We start from the raw sequence: 21769 nt of genomic DNA, 5'->3' as shown, positions 1-21769 counted from the left end.
ATTTGTAGCAGCATTGCAACAATACAAACAAACATATACAAAAGTTTAACATTTAAAAGTAAACAAAATAACAACAACAAAAGCACTGAGGCACGTATCTTTGTCAGCCATAATTATTCTTTCTAAACAAACTTAGCAAATAATTGCAAATAATATATACTTTTTATTCAGGCAGACGTTTTCCTTATTTCTTTTCACTCAGGCACTACGAGGTCGCATAAGTTGGAATACGGGTGGGGAAAACCGACCAGTAGGAGTGTTTACTGAAGGACCCCAGCCTCTCACGTTCACTCATACACGTGTGTGTGTACATGCAGACATGGCGGATCTTCAGATGAAGCTTCTTCGGAAGAAAATTCAGAAAAGAAATGAGAAGAATAAAGAACGCAAGCTTAAACAGAAGCGGAAGCAGGAGGAAGAGAGCGGTAGGTGATGTGTTTGAGGTTTATGTGTGTATTACTTGTGTCTGGATGGTTAGCTGAGCTAGCACAGGAAGCGTGTTAGCATGGACACACACATAGGAGTTATGTTGTTTGTGCAGTGTTAGATATTTGACCAGGGTTTATATAATGGACTATTTTGACACGCAGTTGTATTGTGAATGCTGACTTGCTCAATTAAACTCCAACGTTTATTGTAATCGAGCTTGATCTCAGTTAAGTTAGTAGTGTGAACTCACGTGTTAAATGTCATCACGTGTTAAATATCCTAAACCTGTTACTTTCTCTTGGTGTTTGTGTGCTGAACAGTTTCCACATGGATGGAGAGCAGTGATGTGTAATTCTGTAAAACTCACAGGAATGTATTTCTTTACAGCTTTATTGAAAGTCGAATTAGTTTGAATCACTTTCTGTGATTTCTGATTTTTCTAACAGAGTCCAGAATAATAAGTGAAGACGAGACGACTGAAGAGACTCCAGCTGCAGACATCAGGCAGGAGCTGGCTGACCAGAATCAGGAGAATGAATCCTCTCAGGAAGACAACAGCACACCAAGCAGCAGCAAGAAGAAAAAGAAAAGGAAGAAGAGGAAACTAAACGAAGCTGGAGATCCTAACAACATCTGTGAGTGTTATTTATATATTTATTTTTACAGTCACATAATACAGTCTGTAACGAAGATACACAGCTGGAGCGCTATAAACATTTGCATTGTTAAACATCTTAATGATCCTTAAAAAAAGTTTAGTTCTTAAAAAGATATAACTAAATATGAATATATAAAGTGTATATAACTGTTGTCTGTTTAGTCATTAGCTATAATTAACCATATTGAACATTGGTTTATTATACATCTGTGCTTTCTTGACAAAACAAAAGACGACAGGTTTGCTAAACTTAGGAGGTTGTTAATTCGGCTCTTCTCTTAAAACGACTCTGGGCTGAGGTGATGTCGAGCTATTTGTTGTCTCCCAGCTTCTGGGCAATCTTACACACAGTAAGCACATATTTGTCCAAATGTCTTGGAAAAATCTATAAAGTATGAATCGAGATTCTTTTCTGTGGAGATTCATGTATTGTCTAATCATCTTCGGCTCATTCACCAGTAATAAATTGTGCAAAATTTGCACACGTTAGAAGCCGCATGCGACCACTCAACACGCATTCTCACTGTCAGGTGGAGTTTTTAAACTTTGGAGGAATTTAAGGATCATTAAATCCCTACAGGTGGTACACTGTTTACATCCCGTGTGGTAGGAGTGAATTATTTGCTAAGTTTGTTTAGAAAGAATAACTATGGCTGACAAAGATACGTGCCTCATTGCTTTTGTTGTTGTTTTTTTGTTTACTTTTAAACGTTAAACCTTTGTATATGTTTGTTTGTATTGTTGCAATGCTGCGTTTGGTTTTTAAGTGAAAAAACTAAAGTTATAAGAAACTGGCTAAATTTCAGTTATCCTTAAACTTTTTTAAGGGTTTAAAATTATAACAAAATCAAGGATAGGGAAAGGGGTTCATGAGTTAAACCTTAGAATAATGGTAATGTGCATGCCGTTATTCTGCCACAAACATGACTGGCCATGCGGTGCGTATTGACTAAAGTCTGCAGCACTGTGTATCTCTGTTTAATGACGCATAAATATCACCACTTTATTTTGGTGGGTATAGGTTTGATTTATTTTTATTTTGCTTGGACAACTTGATGTTCTTTCACTTACCCTTTGCTCATTCTGGTCTCTTTTTTTTGCGATGACATCCTCCAGTGTTGCCTTTAAACAGTTTGTTGCTATTGTGCATAACTATTAGCAAACAACTTTTTAGGAATAGCAATAAAAAAAAAAAAAAAAGGAAATTTTGCACGCCCTTCAAAATGCAATAGTGCACTCTTTAATCAGCTGATCAATCACTTAATTTTTACAGATCAGTTGTCTCTCAACTGGTAGATTACATTAACCAATACTACTGTGATGATGCAAATGAATTGATTCAAGCCATATCAACATGCCATTGCCAGTCTAAAAATATTACCTAGTTTCATATTATTAGTCACTTTAAATGATGCCCAAAGCAAAACTAAGTGAGGGAAGGTCTGCCCAAAACTTTAACACAATAAACTTTATTCGCTGGTTTAGAACAACGCGGTGCGAATAATCTGAGTATGCAAGGTTATCGGCAAAGGCAGCAGGTAAATCTTGTAAGTCGACCCTCACTTAACCACCTATAGCAGAAGTTCTCAAAAAGGTTGAGCCTTACTCTGCAAAGAATAAACTGGTTAAAAGCATTATCACAAAAATAATTGAGAGAAACAAAGAGCGGTTTATCTTACTGATCCTACTAATGAGTAGCCATGATTGGCTCACCAAACACTAAGTGACTGAAGTGTTTTTTTTTTTAATTATTATTATTATTTTAAAACATATGGTGCAAAGTTTCTATTTGTTATTCATTGACGTAGCCATATGCTGCATGTTATAACAAGTAAGTATAGTAGGACAGTCGCATTAAAGACAAGGATTTTAGCGTGTGAGTGCCCCTTGATGCTAGTTAAGGGATGGAACATTTTGCTCTTGAGTAGAGTCACCTGTAGCTTAAACAGTGCTTTGAGGTAGGAAATGGACATAGACATTGATATGCAAGTTAAAAGCTACAGACAAATTAGCTGCTCTCATTGGTTTATATCTGCTGTTTTGCTAGCCTGTTAGAGCTATCTCTATTGATTTTGACAAATCATTGTGGTACAAATTAAATAACACATCAGACACTGCTGTTTTGCAAAATTAATCCACTGCACTTTGGTTCGTAACATGGACTCATAAGTGCCTTAAACCTTAATACTGTAGATAATTTGTGGTCTATTTATAAGAAATCAGTTAACTGTATTCCTTGTTTATTCATGATGAATAACTTATTTTCTAGCTGTGAAAAAGGTCAAACAGGAGACCAGTGAGTGCAATGGTGCTGGGCTTTCTGAGGGAGAAGAGGAACAAGAAAGTTTAAAAGGGGAATTTAAGGAAGATGAAGAGGATGCCGAGAAAGATGGAAATGATGAGGACGAGCAGGATGATCTACCAGAGCTTCCATCTGGTCTGACAGGTGTGGCAGAGCCTCCTTTAGACTGTGTGTAAGATGTTTGTTTGCCTGCCTGACAGTTTGTTGCACTCTGGTCTGTATGTTTATGTATTTTTCCCTTTTCCCCAGGAGCATTTGAGGACCAGTCATTTGCATCTCTGGCAGAGCTTGTGAGTGAGAACACACTCAAAGGTGTTAAAGAGATGGGATTTGAAACCATGACTGAGATTCAGCACAAAACCATACGCCCTCTACTGGAGGGAAGGTGAGTTTACAGCAACGCATCACATCCTAATTATTTTCATTATTTGTTTTATGCATTTCATTAGATGATTTGGGAAAGTGAAGCCATATCATTGAACTGTTTGTCTCTCTACAGAGACGTTCTTGCAGCTGCTAAAACTGGCAGTGGTAAAACTCTGGCCTTCCTGATTCCTGCTATTGAACTCATCTATAAACTCAAGTTCATGCCCAGAAATGGTGAGTAGACACAAACACTGTGTCCTGGCATTGATGAGTACTCCTTAAATGAAAGGTTTATCCTAAAACTCTCCTAAAACTTATTTTAATAAAACCAAATCCTAAAACCTATTTTGAAAATATTTGTGCTTTCTTTAGTTATCTGGTGCTAATTTGTTGATTTATCCGGTGTTTTGCCTTATTCCTGTGTGAAAGCATTGGTTGATCATTAGTACAGTTACAGTAGCAGAACTGCCAAATTCTTAAGTACAGTGTATGCGTTTCCATGGCAGTTATGTAAAGTATATTTACAGCCAAAATATATATTTTTTTTTCTCCGATCAAATTTCCAAAGTAAATGGGATCAACATCGGTTTACATTTCTTTATGCCTTTTACCTGATTAACTGTATTTTTCTCCTATCTTATGGTATGCTGTGCTGTGCAAGTATTTGTAGAGCACGCCATCTGGAGGATTAGAGAGGAACAGCAACATTTTACCACTTTAAATTATATAAAACAATTATTTTTGTTGAATTGTCTGTTTTTCTTTGGCAGGTACTGGAGTGGTGATTTTGTCCCCAACGCGTGAGTTGGCCATGCAGACATATGGAGTACTGAAGGAGCTAATGACTCACCATGTGCACACATACGGCCTCATTATGGGCGGCAGTAACCGCTCAGCAGAAGCCCAAAAGCTTGGTAATGGAGTCAACATCCTGGTGGCCACCCCTGGTAGACTTCTTGACCATCTACAGGTCAGAGCAGTGTTAACATTGATCTTAATTTCTCCAAATTTGCACTAGGATTATGAATTGTATATAATTTTTACTTCATCAGAATTTTTGCACATCAAGCATTAAAATAAACATAAAGGATGCCTATCCCGGAGGTCAACACGAGACATAGTCTGTCCTTGGATTAACTCTCCCTGCCTGTTTGTGTCTTCCTCTCTGTAGAACACTTCTGGCTTCATGTATAAAAATCTGCAGTGTTTGATTATTGATGAAGCAGACAGAATTCTTGAGGTGGGATTTGAAGAAGAACTTAAACAGATCATCAAACTGCTGCCAAGTAAGGTTATCTTGCTTTCAAAAACAGACTTTAGGATTTAAGTTGCCTCTAATAACCATTGATTCAGAACTTGACATTATATGTGGATTGATTTATGCTTTTATAACTTTCATTGCTTAGAGAAGAGACAGACCATGCTGTTCTCGGCTACGCAGACAAGGAAGGTGGAGGATCTGGCACGAATATCTCTGAAGAAAGAGCCTCTGTACGTGGGAGTGGACGATAACAAGGATACAGCCACTGTGGAAGGACTCGAGCAGGTAAAATATTTCTGATAATGGACCTGTTCAGGAATACAGGAAAAAGGTGCAGTTTAGCGTGATGAAATTTAAGCATAGTCCAGAATTGTCAACTTCCCAGAACAAATGTGGTCAGGAAAAAAAATTTGCAATTGGAGATCACACTTGAAGTTGCATCGTAAACAGTCGACGGTAGAAATCAGCCGTTTTAAAAGTGAAAAGAAGTGCACCTCAATGCGTCAATGTGATAGGAACTCTCAGAATTGGAATTTGGGCTGTAAGAAAACCACTTGTTTGTAAGGCTAATTCAGATAAATATTGGACTTTGAAGCAATCAAAAAAGGTCATGTGGTCTAATTTCAGATTGACCCTATTTCTTTTGATCCTTCTTGCACAGCATTCCCGGTGCATTAGGGTAGGACAGAAAGCGCATGGGGCGATGCACCCCTCATGCCTCGTGCCTGCTGGAGGCAGTGTTATGTTGTAGGGTTGCCTCAGTGGAGCTGTTCTAGGCACAGCAGCAACATGTGAAAACAAAATAAAGTCAGCTGGTGACCTGAATGTAGTAAATAACCAGAAAATTGTATCAATGCTATTTCCTAGGGCTGGGCGAGTAATCGAAATCGACAATTAGAACCTATAATCGACTGAATTTTCCCAGGTGCATTATTTCGATTACTTTCCCTTTAAAAACATTACCGTGTGTGGAGTCACGTGACCCCGCTTTGTTAGGTTATTTCGCCAACATGTCGAGCATGGAGCAACAAGAGCAGCTTGTACTAAAGAAAAATGCAGTCTCCGTTATTTGGACACATTTTGGCTTCAGTAAGGATGACACTGAACAAAATGAAGTCAGATGTAGATACTGTAGAAAAACAGTTTCGACGCCCAAAGGTAACACCACCAGTTTATTTTAACACTTAAAGCACAATTATGTGTTATGAGGGCAAAAAAATAAATAAAAAATAATCGTTTATTAATCGTTATCGAGTTAAAATGGCCAAATCGCCCAGCCCTACTATTTCCCCCCCTTTTCTTGGTTTAAAAGTATTTGTTTGGATTGTACTAATCAACATGTCCTTTATCGTTCCTGCTGGTATAGTGGAGTTTATCAGAGTAAAATACTGTGTTGTGAATGCTGCCTTTGTGTGTTACTTGTGTACTTGAATTGCTTGTATTTTTTTTTTTTGACTGTGGTAAATTTTGTATTTTGCCTCAGGGCTATGTGGTTTGCCCATCAGAGAAGCGCTTCCTGCTGCTTTTTACATTCCTCAAGAAGAATCGCAAGAAGAAGCTGATGGTGTTTTTCTCATCCTGCATGTCTGTGAAGTATCACTATGAGCTGCTCAACTATATCGACCTGCCTGTTATGGCCATCCATGTGAGTTGTTTTGCAGATCTCGTACACCTAAAAGGCTACACAAATACAGAGAATACACAGCAGTGCTGGGACTTGAAACACATTCCCTTTAATCAGTGACTCAAAACCCTTAACCATTATTGAGGTGCCACTGCTCTAAACTCTTTCTACAACCTCTGCTGGAGAAGCTGAATTGCCTCAAGAGGCTCTTTTCTCTTGTAGCAGTTTTATTTCTATTTATGACACACTGTGTGTAAGGAAGTACTGATGTCTACAGTCTATTTAAGCTGGTGATTTGTGACTATGGTGTGGTGTCAGCCAGGATTGTGATCCGTAAGGGCTGTTTTTTAATGTTCACTATATTTACATTTAAAAGTAAAAGTAGTTTATTTTCTATTTAAATGTTTGGTGATTTGTCAGCTAACATAAGTGGCATTTTAGTTTAATGTAAGTTTGTCTAAATACCAGTTTTCCTTATTACTAAACGGTGTATGCATCATGCTAGGTAAAAGTGCTGTTTTGAGGTTCAGGCTTATTTGCCTCAGCATATTAGGCGCTGTGATCCTTCATCACAACTGCTCAGATGTAAGCTGTTTTTGATAAAAGCATTGAGAAAATGAGTATACGTAACTGTTCTTTTGTGTTTTTACAGGGCAAGCAGAAGCAGACAAAGAGAACCACCACATTTTTCCAGTTCTGTAATGCAGACTCTGGCATCTTGCTGTGCACTGATGTTGCTGCCAGAGGACTCGATATCCCTGAGGTGGACTGGATTGTCCAGTATGACCCACCAGATGACCCTAAGGTATAACATCAAAGGCAAACAATACATGTTTTAGCTACTCTGGGCATGCATAATATGCTAATTTACCATGATTAATTAAATTTGTCAGGAATACATTCACCGTGTGGGTCGAACTGCTCGAGGTATTAATGGCAGAGGCCATGCCCTCCTCATCCTCAGACCTGAAGAGCTCGGCTTTCTACGGTTCCTCAAACAGGCCAAGGTAGCATTAATATAGTTTGAAAGTAACTTGAATATTTTGAACAGTTACAACAGTGGCTATTTCTCAGATGCATGTGCTTGTTTTACATGTTTTTTGTTTCCCCTCAAGGTGCCATTAAGCGAGTTTGAATTCTCTTGGAGTAAGATCTCAGATATTCAATCCCAGGTGAGTCTGTCTAGTTACTTTAAATAAAGCATTAAAGTGTTTTATTAAACTGATCCCATCCAGTATCAGAATTACTAACAGAAGCTTGTTAATGTTCCTCTGTCAGTTGGAGAAGCTGATCGAGAAGAATTACTACCTGCATAAATCAGCTCAGGAGGCATACAAGTCGTATGTGAGAGCGTACGATTCTCACTCCCTCAAACAGATCTACAATGTACAGACACTTGACCTGCCACAGGTGGCGCTGTCGTTTGGCTTCAAAGTACCACCTTATGTTGACCTCAGTATCCTTTTAATATTTTGCTATTTTGTGTTTTTATTCTCATCACAAATTGTGTATAATTTATTTTGTACAATTAAAAACCTAAATGATTCTAGGCTTGCACCAACATAAAATGATGAAAAGTTGAGGAATACTACATATTAGGGTCAAATTAATCGCTTACATCAAGCAAAGAAAACTAAGGAGATTAAAAATTACTCCAACTGGGTTAAGAACTATACAACACATTTTTAATACCTGGAAGGATAGTGCTGAGCCTTTACATTTTTTCAAGATATATGATCATAAAATCATGAATGGAGATCACCTAAACACTTGATGAAGGTGCATCGTAAAATAAATTGACCCTACTAATCACAACTAGGTTTAATATTGAAGTAAGATGGTTTCCACATGCACCATGTGACAAGAACTCAGGATTGGGACTAAATGGGTGGTTAATTGTGTTGTAGCAGTGAAACTAATTGGAAAAAAAGGCTTCAGTTTGATAGAGAGCTTAAAGATTGGACTTTGGAGGAATACAGAAGTCATATGGTCTGAAGAGTCCAGATTGACCCTATTGCAGAATTACTTGGTGTGTCAGGGTAAGAAGGATAAATGATGCACTCATCGTGCATAGTGCCCACTGTACAAGCTTTGATCTGGTGTTGCCTCAATGGCCAGGTCTAGTCTCAGCAGTTTTTATTTTATTGCCCCATAAGTCAGCCGATTCCTTGAATTTACTGAATGACCAAGTTGTCCCAGTTAGGTTTTTTTTTTTTTTGATGGCACAGGTATATTCCTAGTTGCAAATTTTAAGAATGGTTGTAGGAGAATGAGGAATCATTTTCTCACAAGTTTAATCACCGCATTGTGTGGTGTAATCAACTTAAAGACTAAATCTAGTAGTTTCACTAAAAATGTTTGTTCTTTGGTCCTATGGTCATAATGGAACAGGTTAATGCAGAAAGCCGTGCTCATCTTCATTAATCATTTGGCTATATTTTTTTCTATGCTGTAGCATGTTCTCACTGAGCACTTTACACAGTTATGAGTAATTAACAATCCAATAATAGTTGCACTGTTGATTTGAAAATGTTCTGTGAACTACACATCGAGTTTTTAAAATTGCAACTACTTTTTTTTTTTAATGCTCCTTTGAATTAAAAGTATTGTTGAAGTGGTCTGTGATATACCTTAACATGTTTCTCTCAGATGTTCACAGCAGTAAAGGTGTAAAGCTTCAGAAGAGGGGAGGAGGTGGAGGCTTCGGCTACCAAAAATCTAAGAATGTGCATAAGGCTAAGATCTTCAAACATGTTAACAAGGGCAAGGGAGACCGCAGACAGTTCTCCCGCTGAGTTTGCCGTTTCCTCCCTAAATGTGTTTTTGAATAAGTTTTAAATGCTTCAGGCTAGACAACTCTTCCCATCTTTGCCTGTGGTTGTGTTTTCCTGTCTATTTTGTATGCCTATTCACAAAAGCTGGTGAAATAGTTAATTTGTCTGCTTCCATTCCACATAATTGTGTGGAGAATCTATAATGCTAGATTCTACTGAAACTCTTTATAATCTGTATATTAATTTTTCATAACTCTAGAAGTTTGTACGCAACTGATTAAACATCTTTTCAAGAACCCACAGATGATTTGTTAAAGGTTGCATTATTCTAAATATTTTTATAAAGTTTTGTGTAAGTTATGTTCAAATAACTGTATAGCAGGAATTCTTCAGAGACAGGAGTTCAAAAACTGGTTAAAATAAATGTTAAATGCATGATGGTTTATTTAATTGTGTAAACATTTTACAAAATAAACTATGGTGGTATCACAATTTACATGGAACATGTGCAAGTATGCTTGGCATTGTAGAAGTTAAGAAAAGGCTCAACAGGGTCTGTCAACATGTATGCATGGTAGATTTATAAATATAATTCAGAGCCCAGTCAGGTGCATGCTGTTACCTTTCCTACTACTGGAATATTAGTTTGTGTATACAACATTAAACGTCCACAGCTCTTAGGTAATAGTGAAAAAAAAAAACAGTTAGGATGCTCCCTTTGCTCTCAGCTTGGAAAGTAGCATCTCATTCTTACGGCATTCCTAGAACAGAGCAGAAGCAGTGTGTGTATGAATATACATGAGGGAGATATATATTTGTATTGCTTTATACCAACTGAGTTACAGTACTGTTAATAAATGAGCTGCAGAAGAAGGTGCTTAGGTCACGTGTTATCTGTACAAAGAAATCTCCATAATTTTTAGTTACAAACCTCTCAGTGTATAGTGTGTTTAATATCAAAATGAACAAGTGGTTAGATTTATAAGCATATTTATGCAAAGTGCCTTGCAGTGAAAACACTGCAAAGTACACCATTCAGCTGTAGTTCAAGGGCTATTAATTTGTCAAAATGTTAAAAGCATAGCTGCAGTTTGGTTTTACTGTTCATGATTTGTACGTTCTGCAAAAGTATCTGCTACAGAAAACCTTTTCCTTTGCCCATTTCACCAGGGCATATCAATATAATATAATCACGGGAAAGCTCAAGGCTTGTTCAAATAACACAAAGGGTGAATTATAAACATGTCTCAGTCTAACTATGACAAGGTGATTAGGAACAAGTTCTATTTATTATACCTTGTAAATTCACACTAGTTCACATGAGCTGCCTAGGATTATGTCATGACAAATTTTAAATGTCATAACACTTCCTAATTTTACACAAGAACAGAATTCTGATTTTCTTCATGCAATGCTGATAAATTGCATGGCCCTGATATAAGGTGAATTTCACTGCCAAACAGTGTTTAAAGAATGTGCAGTGCACAGTTCCCACCTCTTTAAAGTCTTTCACAGTCTTAAAGTAGAGTCTCTGTTTATCCAGCAGTTCCAGATACTCATCATTAAGCTGGTCTCTCCTCATCTTATTTTCCTGTTTCTTCTTCTCCATCTACACAAGGGTAAAAAATGCATTACCACAGCCTTAAAAAAAACCAAGTCAAAGTTAATACCTACAACATCTGTGCAGAAGTATAAAGTTTAACTCATTAACCTTTATTCGACTCTGCTTAATTCCTTCCACTATCTGCTCCATCTGCCTAAGGAACTGCTCTTTAGCTCCTGATGATGCCATGGCTCTGAAAAGCACATACACAAAGACACTGATCACATGGGGGGACACATCCAGCTTCTACTTCTCAATAACAGCAGCAGATAAAATGGTCAATTGATTTCTTTGGTATATGTTGATTTATATAGCTGAAACTGTTACCCTGCTCGATAATGCTTATCAATGTTGATGTGATTCCTTTGATACTCACTGTTGGAAGTTGTCATGGATGGAATTGAGTAAATTCACCTGCGAAAGAAAAAGTGTCAAACAGAGCTAAGCCTAAAAGAATCCCACTAAACACTTCCCAGGAAACGCACAAAATATGCTATCTAGGAACATATGTGAATGATTAAAACAAGACCGAAATGTGATTAAATCTGATGCAGATTAAACATCGTCTGAATTTGCTTATTAGACTGATCTTAAAATAGTTCAATAGACATTTCATGTGTATATGTTAAATAGATTATTCACCAATTATTTACATTTATACAGGCACATTGTTTCTACAAGAACAACACTGACCATTACAAAACAATCACAGATGCTAGTTTCCCGGGCCTTGCAAAAAAAATAAATAAATAAATAAAACCATAAAACAGTTTCTTGTACCTCTTTCTCTAGGTAGACCTTTTTATCATCCAGAGTATTATAGAGAGTGAAGAACTGTTTGGTTTCTTTGTGTGTTGCCGCAACTGTAGGGAGAAAAAAAAAATCTTTAATTTCCAATTGAAGTTTACCAATGAGGGTCAATAACACCATGTAATTCTAATGCTATTGAGCTTAGAATGTAAAGCAAGCTCATGCATAAATCATGAAGCAAGGTTGGCAGCCAACATACACACACACCTTGGCTGTAGAGTTCAATGAAGCGTTTCTGGTACTGTGTAAGCTCAGCTCTGCTGGGAACCTCATCAATCTTCCTCTGCAGAATGGCGATCTCTCGATTCCTCCGGGCCTGCAGGGGATAACATTAAATAAGCAGAAACTCTCCTTCAGTCTGAAGAGTAAATGCTGATTCTCCACGTCTTACCATCAGAAGGCGGATCTTCTGCAGCTTCTCCCGGTCGGTGCTGTACTGCTGATCTATCAACCGACTTCTTTCCTGAAATTCACAATAGACCAGAGTGGAGCAAAAAAGGAACGTGAAGTTCATGACAAACATTTTAAGAACAATGTGAATGTATACTGTGTGAATGTGTACTTAAACAGCCTAAGAATTATTGTTTTATTTTAATCATTTCATGCTGTAATCATTGTCTTCTTTGTCTGTCTATCGATCAATAATACTGTACATACATACAGAGATTTTTTTTCTTCTAGACAGAATTATGAAGCAAGAGTTAACTTTTTTTCGTACAGTGTATACGCTATGAAAGCTTGCTTTAATTACCTTCTGATCATCAGCCTCATCTCCAAACTCTACCTTTAGGTCCTCAATACTTTGCTGTAGCCGTGTCATCTCCTCCTACATACACAGAGGAGTGCAATTATTGTACTGACACACAAAACCTTTTTGTCCGTCATTCAGAAATAATCAGAACATATGGAATACAAGTCAGCTGACGTTACGTACACGGCAGTGTGTGCGGAACCCCTGCTCTTGCTGTTTTAGGTTCTCATTCATGGCCACAAGAGCACGCAGCTTCTCAATTAAACTGCAATGGAAAACTGCTTTAGTTCACCGTAAACCAGAACGTACAGGTAAAGAGCAATCATTCCACCTTGTTTAAAACTGATGAGACAATGATGCTTTATTAAAATAAGACTTCAGAGCAGGAATTGTACCCAGAGTCAGCTTGAGCCTCCACATCTGCCAACGAACTGAGCTCTTTCTCCAACTGCTCACCCATTTCACTCGCCTACACACACAAAACACCAGTAAGTACCATCATAAACAATCCGAGTTCCCCTTTTAAATACTTAGCATAAGTAATAGACATCTCACCTTCTGCCTCCCTCTTAAATATAATACTGTACAGTATATATTAAGAGTAATAAACACCTTGGATAGTAATGTGTTAAATGTATTTTATACAATTACAGTATGTTACCTCAGTGAGTTTGCTCTTGGCCTCTTCGCATGCTGCTTTCATTTCCTGTTGCTTTGCTTGCATCTGAAACAAAAGCAAGAAACAAACCGAAGTCTAAAGCTGAAACAGAACTCCATGCTGTTAATCAATATCTTTCAGTAACAGCATGTGTGTGTGTGTGTGTGTGTGTGTGTGTGTGTGTGTGTGAGAAAGTCTTACCTCCTCAAGTTCTTTAGTCTTCTGCTGGATCTGTTTGTTAAGGGATGTAACCATGCGCCGATGCTGCTGCACAGGGCCATACCGTTCTGTACGATCCTCAGCAGAGCGCTCTGCCTGCAGAATCACATACTTTTTAACCATGTAAAACATCATTACAAAACAACATTATCCACATAAAATCCAGGTGGGTCTAAATTCACTAAAACAGATTATCGCTGTAGAAGCCTGGGTAATGGGTTATTAAGTGTGTGTTATGTGTGAGTCATAATGATAAGATTTCAGTCATATGGCATTTCCACAAAACATAACCACTGATCATTGAGAGTACTCTCCAAGTGGCGCAGTGGTTAAGTGCTCGCTCTATCATACAGAGGTCGCTGGTTTGATTCCCAGATGGATCTGTAACCTTTTGCAGCCAGAGCCTGGAGAAAGCTGATTGGCTGAGCTATCTCAGAGGGGAGGGAAAAGAGGTATTTTCTCACATTAATCATGGCTTTACAGCTAGCCACGAGAGACTGTAAGCTCACGCAAGCACTATCCTCTGAGTGTGTTACCCCTAAAAATATACAAAAATATGGCTTAAAATTTTTTTAAAAAAAATTAAAACTCCACATGACTCTACACTACTTGGTAGTGGTATTAACCACCACTTTAATATAATAATTAGGGATGCACCGAAATTTCGGCCGCCGAAAATTTTCGGCCGAAATAGCATTATCGGTTTCGGCCGAAACGTAAGAAAGCGCCGAAAATAAAAGCCGAAAGTGTCGCCACGCCTCTCCCATCCTCCCGTCTCGTTCGCGCTGTCATTACGCATCAAACACGGAGTATGTCGGCGGTTTGGAAGCACTTCAAAGTTTCAGATGAGGACAGCTCATATATGCAACATTTTTTTAATACAAACAAAAAGAAAATATTTTAAACATGTTTTTTAATGAAGCCATTTTCGGTTTCGGTATCGGTTTTCGGCCAAGTGCATCCAAAAATTTCGGTTTCGTTTTCGGCCCAGAATTTTCATTTCGGTGCATCCCTAATAATAATCATTTTTTTTTGCACATTAGCAGTGAGTATAATAATCAGACTACTCACCTTTTCAGCATATTCAAAAGCAATCTGTTTTATTTCCTCAGACTGCAGCCCTACAATCTGCCCCACTGTGTTAGCCGTCAACCTTCCCTACAACAGACAGATACAAAATCAAAGCAAGCTCGGGTTATCTATTATGTACTATAAAAGTAGTACATTGAGCCTGCTTTCACATGAAAGCAAAAAGATCTATGAAGCTTTCAGTACCTCCTCTGTTGCCATGGCAGCCATACCAGTCATGAGAGCTTTGATTCTGAGCTGGGAGAGAGAAAAAATAAAACGTTAAAAATATTGAAGTATATGAGCTCCGAAGTTCAATAATAAGCATCATAAAACGATACAGATAGAAATCTTTAACGTGTTCATGAACGTTGTATAATTTGGGCACTCTCAAAGTGATAATGTTTGCCAGTCTAAAATGGCAGAAGGTAATTAAGCAATATCACACAGGAGGGAATCCTGTACTCATCACATAAATCCAGTAATACAGCATGACTACAAGTGTGATATTGCTTTTTTATTATAGCTCTTTAAACAAAATTTATTATCAACAGATTATGATTTGTTAGTTTATTTTGCTCTATCAACACATATTCTATGACTGGCGGAATTAAGTAACTAAATGCAACAGTGGCGACCATTATTTAGCAACTGAATTATCAGGGGTTAAAGTTTTAAATTCTTACCGGTGCTACGTAGGCAAACTGTAATTGGTGGACAGTCCTGTAAATCTAATAGGTTTATCTTTGTATTTCCACTTATTCCGCTTTAGTGCATCAGCTCCATTAACGTTCGGGTTGCAGGCTTAAACGCCAAATAGCGTTAAATAGAAAGCTAGTGCTCTAGGGTGTCAATCCATTGTCACATACCCAAAGTAGGGACCTTGATCAGGGCTTGAATTTGAAATTCCTTGTGTTAAGAGCTACTTAGCTACTCCTTTTCCTTACTATGGCAGACCGTACAGACCTGCTTTCAGCAACTCTGACAACAGACAGTTGAGCGATACAGATAGTTAAACTTTCCAATACTGTTACTAAAATCTCTAGATGAAGGCCTTAAGTCCAATCGGATTGCTCGGTCAGAACTAACTGTAGTGTAATTTAATTTAACTTGCTCACATATAAATAGCATCTATTTTTCGCAATAGAATTCTATTTATTAGCTTCTTGCATATGTAAATTGCTGTACTAAGTTATTTAAAAATAATAATAATTTTGAGTCAATTATCAAAACTTATCGAGGTGTAAATATTTGTAGATGAGTGCTCCGAAAAAAAAAAACATTCTCTTAATCTTATAAATCAATGCTATTTATCACATCACTGTTTGGGCGGGTAACTGACCTCCTCTGCTGCTTGTAGGTCCTCCTCCTCTGAAACTTCAGTCTTGCCCGGGGGCAGACTCGGACCTCCCTGCACCAACAGGAGCTTCTTCTCTTCAGCCTGCAAAACAAAGTGTCATAATAAACACTGCTTTTTAGTATAGCTGCTTAATAAATTATTATTTACAAAGTTGCGCAACAAATTGAGAGATATAATACTCACTTTGTCCTGTTTAGAGTTCTTGCTAAATCCATAACGCCTGTCAAGAAAGGGAACGTAGCACTTTAATTTAAAACTGTATAATTTACCATGAAAGCTGGTAACAACAAAGTTAAAAGTTGTTATAATTTAGACACTGTACATAGAAAAGCACATAATATTTTAGAGCATTTCTCTTAAAAAGGTATGCTAAAAAAGAGACAAAACAAGAGGTATGGCTCTCTAAGGACTGGAAATCTTCTAACTAAACACACATACTTACTGCATGTAGAGGGAAATGGTTAGACGTGAACTGATGAAATGAGGAAAAAAGATGAAAGAAGAGGGTGAGTTGAAAGTGATTTGAGATGAAGCAGTCAGATCTTTGGAAGTGTTTTTAACACAGGTGCAACAGACCAGAACAAAGACTTAAAGAATTGTATTACAGTGTGTATTGTAAAATATGTGTTTTTTGTTTTACATAATATTTTAACTGGTTAGTAAGAAAAAGTAAAAAGCTTATGCACTACAAGGTAAAGACAAAGATTGCAATAAAGTATAAAATCACAAAAAGTAGAGGGAATGAATGAAGTGCAGGAAAATTAACTAAATTATGAGAAAAAGATAAACCATAAGTGAGTAAGTAAAAAAGGAGAATGACGTGGCACGCTCCACAGGGGGCTCAAAAGTCTGCATCTATAGATTTTTTCCCCTTACGTACATGTAATTGGATATTTTTCCTTTTACTGCAGACCAAAGATGCTTCAATACTAACAACAGAAGATTAAACAGAATCAGAACTTATACCACCTTTTGCTTTGAGGTCACCTTAAGTCTATCAGAATCAGGCCAGAACAATCAATGCAGTAAAAAAGGAAATCATCTTGCATTTATCATTATCGCCACTACTAATGTTAAACATTTGTGGATTCAGTGTATACATGTGCGGAGAGCCAGAGTTTTAGGCCACCCTGTATAAATGTCTGTATGTGCATACCTATCATATTTTAGCAATGTGTGCATGTCTGTTACCTGCCATACTCAAGCAGCGTAGAGTGGACCCTGGACTCTTCGTCTAGCAGCTCACCTGCATCACCCTGTCTCTTATAACGCCTCTGAGGAGCATACACACCCTACACACACACACGATTATGCTTCTTCCACTGGATATTTAAAATTCCTCAACTAGCCAAGCCAAAAAAATCTGTGTTATAGGCAATTGTAATGCACGGTAAAATGTAACATACAGACTACAAACAATATAATGCAACTACACTGATATAGGAAATGTGTCATCCAAAAAAAATCCCAGTGTCAAAAGGTACAATTAAAGATTCCATGTGAAGGAGTGATTTCATAGAGAACAACCGTAATGAGATACTCACAGATACATCCACTACTGTTCTTACTGCTTTTTGTTTTCTCTGCTCAAATTCTTCATCCTGCAAGAACATTCATTCGTGATGCAAAATATGTTTAAAGCAGAGCTCTGATAACAATCATGTGCAAGCTAAATGTTAAGCTCCGGGCAGTCTGATTTTGATGAGGATGTTAAAAAAAACATGACAAGGCAAGTGGTTAAAAAAAAATAATCAAAAAACAGGCAAGGTGATGCACAGGGCAAAGACACTGCCACCCTGAAACTGATTATTTTTAATAACAGTATGCATCATCATCAAGCATCCTTTTATTCCCCTTACTACAGAGATTGCATTTTATTTATTAAAGAATTGTTAACAACTATAAACAGTCGTTCTGTCTCAGGCTTCACTTTAGTTCTTTCTCTTAATCTAAATACGTCAAAAAGAAAGACATCAGCTATTCATGACAACTTTGGGATTCACTGCCCTGACTGAGTGTTACAAAGCACTGACGAACAAGACTCATGCACATAATTAATCGAGAAACATCCCCATTTAAGAAGCTTTCTCACACCAATAATTATTATTGATGTGAGAAAGAAAAGAAATAATTATTGATGTGATATTTAATTATTACATTTTATTAAAATACATAAAACATCTACTAAATAAATCCCTGCAAATTTAGTGTTACTACAAAAAAAAAAAAAAAAGACAAAAGAATGTGGATTTTAGTGCACTCTCACCTCAGGAAAGGTGTGTGTTTTCTCGAACTGAGAAACGGAGTAGGCACGTATGAAGTCTCCCATTTCCTCCCGGGTCTCTATGGCTCTCTTCACCAGCCACTGCAGCAAAGAGGTAGAAGCACTTAGTCATTTGTACAGTACTGTGTTTATTATATATATTCATATCCAACTGTCAAAGATTTAATTAACAAGAATTATTACTAATATGGAACTGGCAACATCGTTGCTTATGGGATGTCATAATAGTCATCTTCATCTTCAAATTCACCTGTATAACAGGAAAGATGTGGATAAAGTCAAGGCCTTGGATTTGATGTGGCTCTAGTCTGTGAGGACACTTCATCTTGGGTAGCACAGAAACTATCTTCTCTGTCAGAGCTCTGGAAAAAAAAATAAGAATATGAAGTACCTGATACAGTACAGTTAGGCCTCTGTGACTAGCACAGAAGAATGCTCAGACCATAATATCCACACTTGAGCAGATATTTCTGACCCAAAACTGCAGGTAAATTAAGAAAAGTTATTTTAATACAAAAAAGTCCTGCAGATAAATGGTGGTGGGTTGATCACAATCTGAGGGTGAAAGCTTTTGAGATGATGATTGATGACTATTTTTAAATGCACTCCACACTGTGAAAAGTGATGAAATATGGTCAGACACTACCTTCTTGCCTGGACCTGAAATGTCATTCCTCATATTTTGAACTTTATCAGTGTCTTGCTATGTAAAATACAACTTACATCTTCTGTCCTATGGTGGAATTTTCTTGAAAAAGTAGATCTACATCTACGTCGAAGTTACATGTTGTGATACACCAAGTCATGCCTCCAACCACCTGTGCGAACATGTAAGAATAAAAAAATAAAATAATAAATTGTGTCTCAGAAGAAATGCCGGGTGGTATATTTTAAGTCCAGAAAGCTTGAGTAAATGTAAACATGTGACTGAACCTTATCAAACGGTGAGAGGCCCTTGATGCGTGCTCTGAAATACCCAGCAGCCAACAACAGCTCAAGAATTTCTGCCAGCTTGATGCTCTGTTCCTCATCTTCACGTGTCTCAACCTGTTCAATATCCACAACAAATAACAAATAAATGAATAATCTAATTTTAAACTCTGTCTTTTCATACTTTTTCAATTTCAGTGGTACATCAGCACTGGATTTAGATCTGAGACTCGATAGCTGTTGTGCATTTGATTTAAATGAATGAACAAACAAAAATAACTTCTGTTTCCGGTTCATCTTGTGGTCTACTTAATTTGAGATTTGTTAACAAACATACAAAGTTATCAGTCACCTACAAAACAACTCTAATGGCTTTCTGTGGGGTTATGTGGTCTCACAATAAGGTCAGCAGTGTTAAGCAGCTGCACGAAATATAAACTAATACAGGTGTTTGGTTAAGGCAATAATAGAAGAAGAAGAAGAATATTCAATTATTTGTTACATGTACTTTACAGCACAGTGAAATGTCTTCTTCGCATATCCAAATTAGGAAACTGGGATCAGAGCACAGGGTCAGATAGGGTTAAGGGCCTTGCTCAAGGGCTCAACAGTAGCAACCTGGCGATGCTGGGGCTCGAACTCCCGACCTTCCGATCAGTAACCCAGTAACCCACAGCCTTAACCAACTGAGCCACCAGTGCCCCTAATAATAATGCTTTAGAGCTTAAGTTCTCAGGCAGAAGTAATAACAGTACTGTGATAGGAACAACAGTAATTGTATAATTTGGTATGCTGCAAAATACACAGTACTAAAACTCTTGCATCATGGATGCGCAAAGCTCCAGACACACATGTTCCCAGTAGTGAAAAGGAAGTTGTGTTGCGCATTTGTTGTTGGAAATGAGTCTCCTGAGTTGAATATTATTACCGCTCATACTGTACGTGGTTGTGAATAAAGACCAGGTTTAAAAAAGGTGCCAGAACTATTCCTTCCCATACCCGTCCCATTCCCACAATCACCACCTGATGCCTACTTGTGAGGAAAGTTAAAGGAGAGTGTGTTAAACTGTGAATATCCGCTAAAACATGTTCCCACATTACGCAAGCAAATAGTATCCTTTTGCAGGAGTCTGCAGCATCCTTTGCTGCACACACTTCGAACACTAACACACTCCAGGAAATGCATACCATGGTAGATTAATATGCCAATAGTGTGTTTGTTAGCTTCTTTCAGGAAAAATAAATTCACAGATGGCAACAAAGTAATATTATTTTGTCTTTTCGTTTTAGTACTGTATATTTTGGCACATACTGCTGTACTTTTAGTATAAATGTGTGATTTATGCACAGTATGCATGTATAATCTCACTCATCGGCTAAACAGGTTTAGCCAAATACTTTTATCCAGACACCATTTGGGTCCTCTTTAAGGACTGAGTGAGGGCTGGATGGGAACACATCCTGAATGAACTGCTTGAGGCAGAAGTCACATGATGAGGGTGTGTTATTTTCATACAATTTACGTTGTTATTTGGCACGGGTTGCAACGTTCGATAAAAACAATCGAAAAATAATTTTGAACAGCAGTAGTTGTAGGCACTTGTAGGTGACTGTTAGCATTTTGATTACTTCAGCTACTGAGCTGCACCGTTAACCAGTAGCAGTGACTAGTTATGCTACATCGCTAGCAACATTAGATATGACAGCACAGAACAGACGCATAAATTAAATAAACTGAACCCTCATTGGATCTGTTCGGTATTTGTTTCTGAAACACATAACACCCATACCTGGATGATGTTCCCCTCTTGGTCGTACTGAGCACCAATTTTAGAGCCTGTTCTGACTCTCTGAAAGACAGAGGAAGCCGCCATATTGGATCCGAGTTATCACGTGACACGCCCGCTGTGGCTGAGAGGTTTGCTCCAGTCATTACTGTTTAACCAAGTCTTGGTCACATACTGTAGCTGCTTACTCAATATCATTTGTTTACTACTCGATTTCATCTATTTCCGTCAATGTATACAATTGGCAATGTTGGCAAAATATACAAAATATTTGTTACTATGGCAGAAAAAGAAAATTATATTCTATCCTAAAAATAATTTAAAGATTGTATTTTTTAGGCCCTTAAAATTACTAAAGTATCTTTTTACAGAACAGAACATTAATTAAAACAAAACAATGTTTGTAGGTGCAAACATTATTTTTGTTTTTTTAACTACAGAAAATAAATAAGAATAACAACAAAACAAAAGTGTACAGAAGCACAAGAACCTTAACTCATGATCAGTGTATATGTTTGTTTTATATAGACTGTATACTCATTCACTCACTCACTCATGGTCTATACTGCTTTATCCTGTGTACAGGGTTTCGGGGCCCCTGGAGTCTATCCCAGGAGACTTAGGAGGTGGACAGGGTGCCAATGCATCGTGCATCGGAGGACACACATACGCACAATAAAAAACTTATTCACACCCTACAGGAAATTTGAGAGTGCCAATTAGCATAATCTGCATGTCTTTGGAATGTGAAAGGAAGCTGGTGTACCCAGCAGAAACCCAGCAAACCATGGGGAGGATATGAAAACTCCATGCACACAGACCTAAGGAGGGAATCAAACCCTGGTGGTGCAAGGCTAACCACTAAACCATTATGCCATCTAGACT

The 21769-nt window shown here is 37.6% G+C and overlaps 2 protein-coding genes across 2 annotated transcripts; one reads left to right on the top strand and one right to left on the bottom strand.

Moving 5' to 3' along the window:
• The first annotated feature begins 277 nt into the window (after positions 1-277).
• On the top strand, positions 278-9906 carry ddx18 (DEAD (Asp-Glu-Ala-Asp) box polypeptide 18). The gene is made up of 14 exons (XM_053496194.1): positions 278-425; positions 876-1064; positions 3357-3533; positions 3639-3774; positions 3889-3989; positions 4526-4725; positions 4927-5041; positions 5162-5301; positions 6500-6661; positions 7293-7445; positions 7534-7647; positions 7756-7812; positions 7919-8096; positions 9290-9906. Exons 1-14 carry the CDS (start codon positions 320-322, stop codon positions 9433-9435), a joined length of 1974 nt encoding a protein of 657 aa, XP_053352169.1. The 5' UTR covers positions 278-319; the 3' UTR covers positions 9436-9906.
• ccdc93 (coiled-coil domain containing 93) lies at positions 9841-21020 on the bottom strand. The gene is made up of 23 exons (XM_053496195.1): positions 20888-21020; positions 19101-19214; positions 18891-18985; positions 18418-18529; positions 18150-18248; positions 17428-17484; positions 17075-17175; positions 16067-16103; positions 15866-15964; positions 14731-14781; positions 14527-14613; positions 13438-13551; positions 13240-13302; positions 12974-13047; positions 12762-12843; positions 12579-12653; positions 12219-12290; positions 12035-12143; positions 11798-11880; positions 11394-11431; positions 11126-11210; positions 10910-11023; positions 9841-10175 (listed from the first exon to the last, which is right to left on the bottom strand). The coding sequence occupies exons 1-23, from the start codon at positions 20969-20971 to the stop codon at positions 10119-10121; spliced, it is 1902 nt and encodes a 633-aa protein (XP_053352170.1). The 5' UTR covers positions 20972-21020; the 3' UTR covers positions 9841-10118.
• Positions 21021-21769: the final 749 nt, after the last annotated feature.

This window comes from Clarias gariepinus, chromosome 5 (genome assembly GCF_024256425.1).
Source record: "Clarias gariepinus isolate MV-2021 ecotype Netherlands chromosome 5, CGAR_prim_01v2, whole genome shotgun sequence".
Classification (NCBI taxonomy): Eukaryota; Metazoa; Chordata; class Actinopteri; order Siluriformes; family Clariidae; genus Clarias; species Clarias gariepinus.
This window is presented reverse-complemented; position numbering and strand designations above follow the sequence as displayed.

What these genes read in the sequence shown, in the direction of transcription:
- ccdc93 (XM_053496195.1), bottom strand. Translation starts at nt 20,971, where the DNA reads ATGGCGGCTTCCTCTGTCTTTCAGAGAGTCAGAACAGGCTCTAAAATT. An exon ending in ACGCTGCTTGAGTATGGCAG is followed by an intron (nt 16,104 to 17,074) that starts GTAACAGACATG and finishes CTTTCTTGACAG; the next exon opens with GCGTTATGGATTTAGCAAGA. An exon ending in CTTTTGAATATGCTGAAAAG is followed by an intron (nt 13,552 to 14,526) that starts GTGAGTAGTCTG and finishes GTGATTCTGCAG; the next exon opens with GCAGAGCGCTCTGCTGAGGA.
- ddx18 (XM_053496194.1), top strand. Translation starts at nt 320, where the DNA reads ATGGCGGATCTTCAGATGAAGCTTCTTCGGAAGAAAATTCAGAAAAGA. An exon ending in GATCATCAAACTGCTGCCAA is followed by an intron (nt 5,042 to 5,161) that starts GTAAGGTTATCT and finishes TTCATTGCTTAG; the next exon opens with AGAAGAGACAGACCATGCTG. An exon ending in TCTCAGATATTCAATCCCAG is followed by an intron (nt 7,813 to 7,918) that starts GTGAGTCTGTCT and finishes TTCCTCTGTCAG; the next exon opens with TTGGAGAAGCTGATCGAGAA.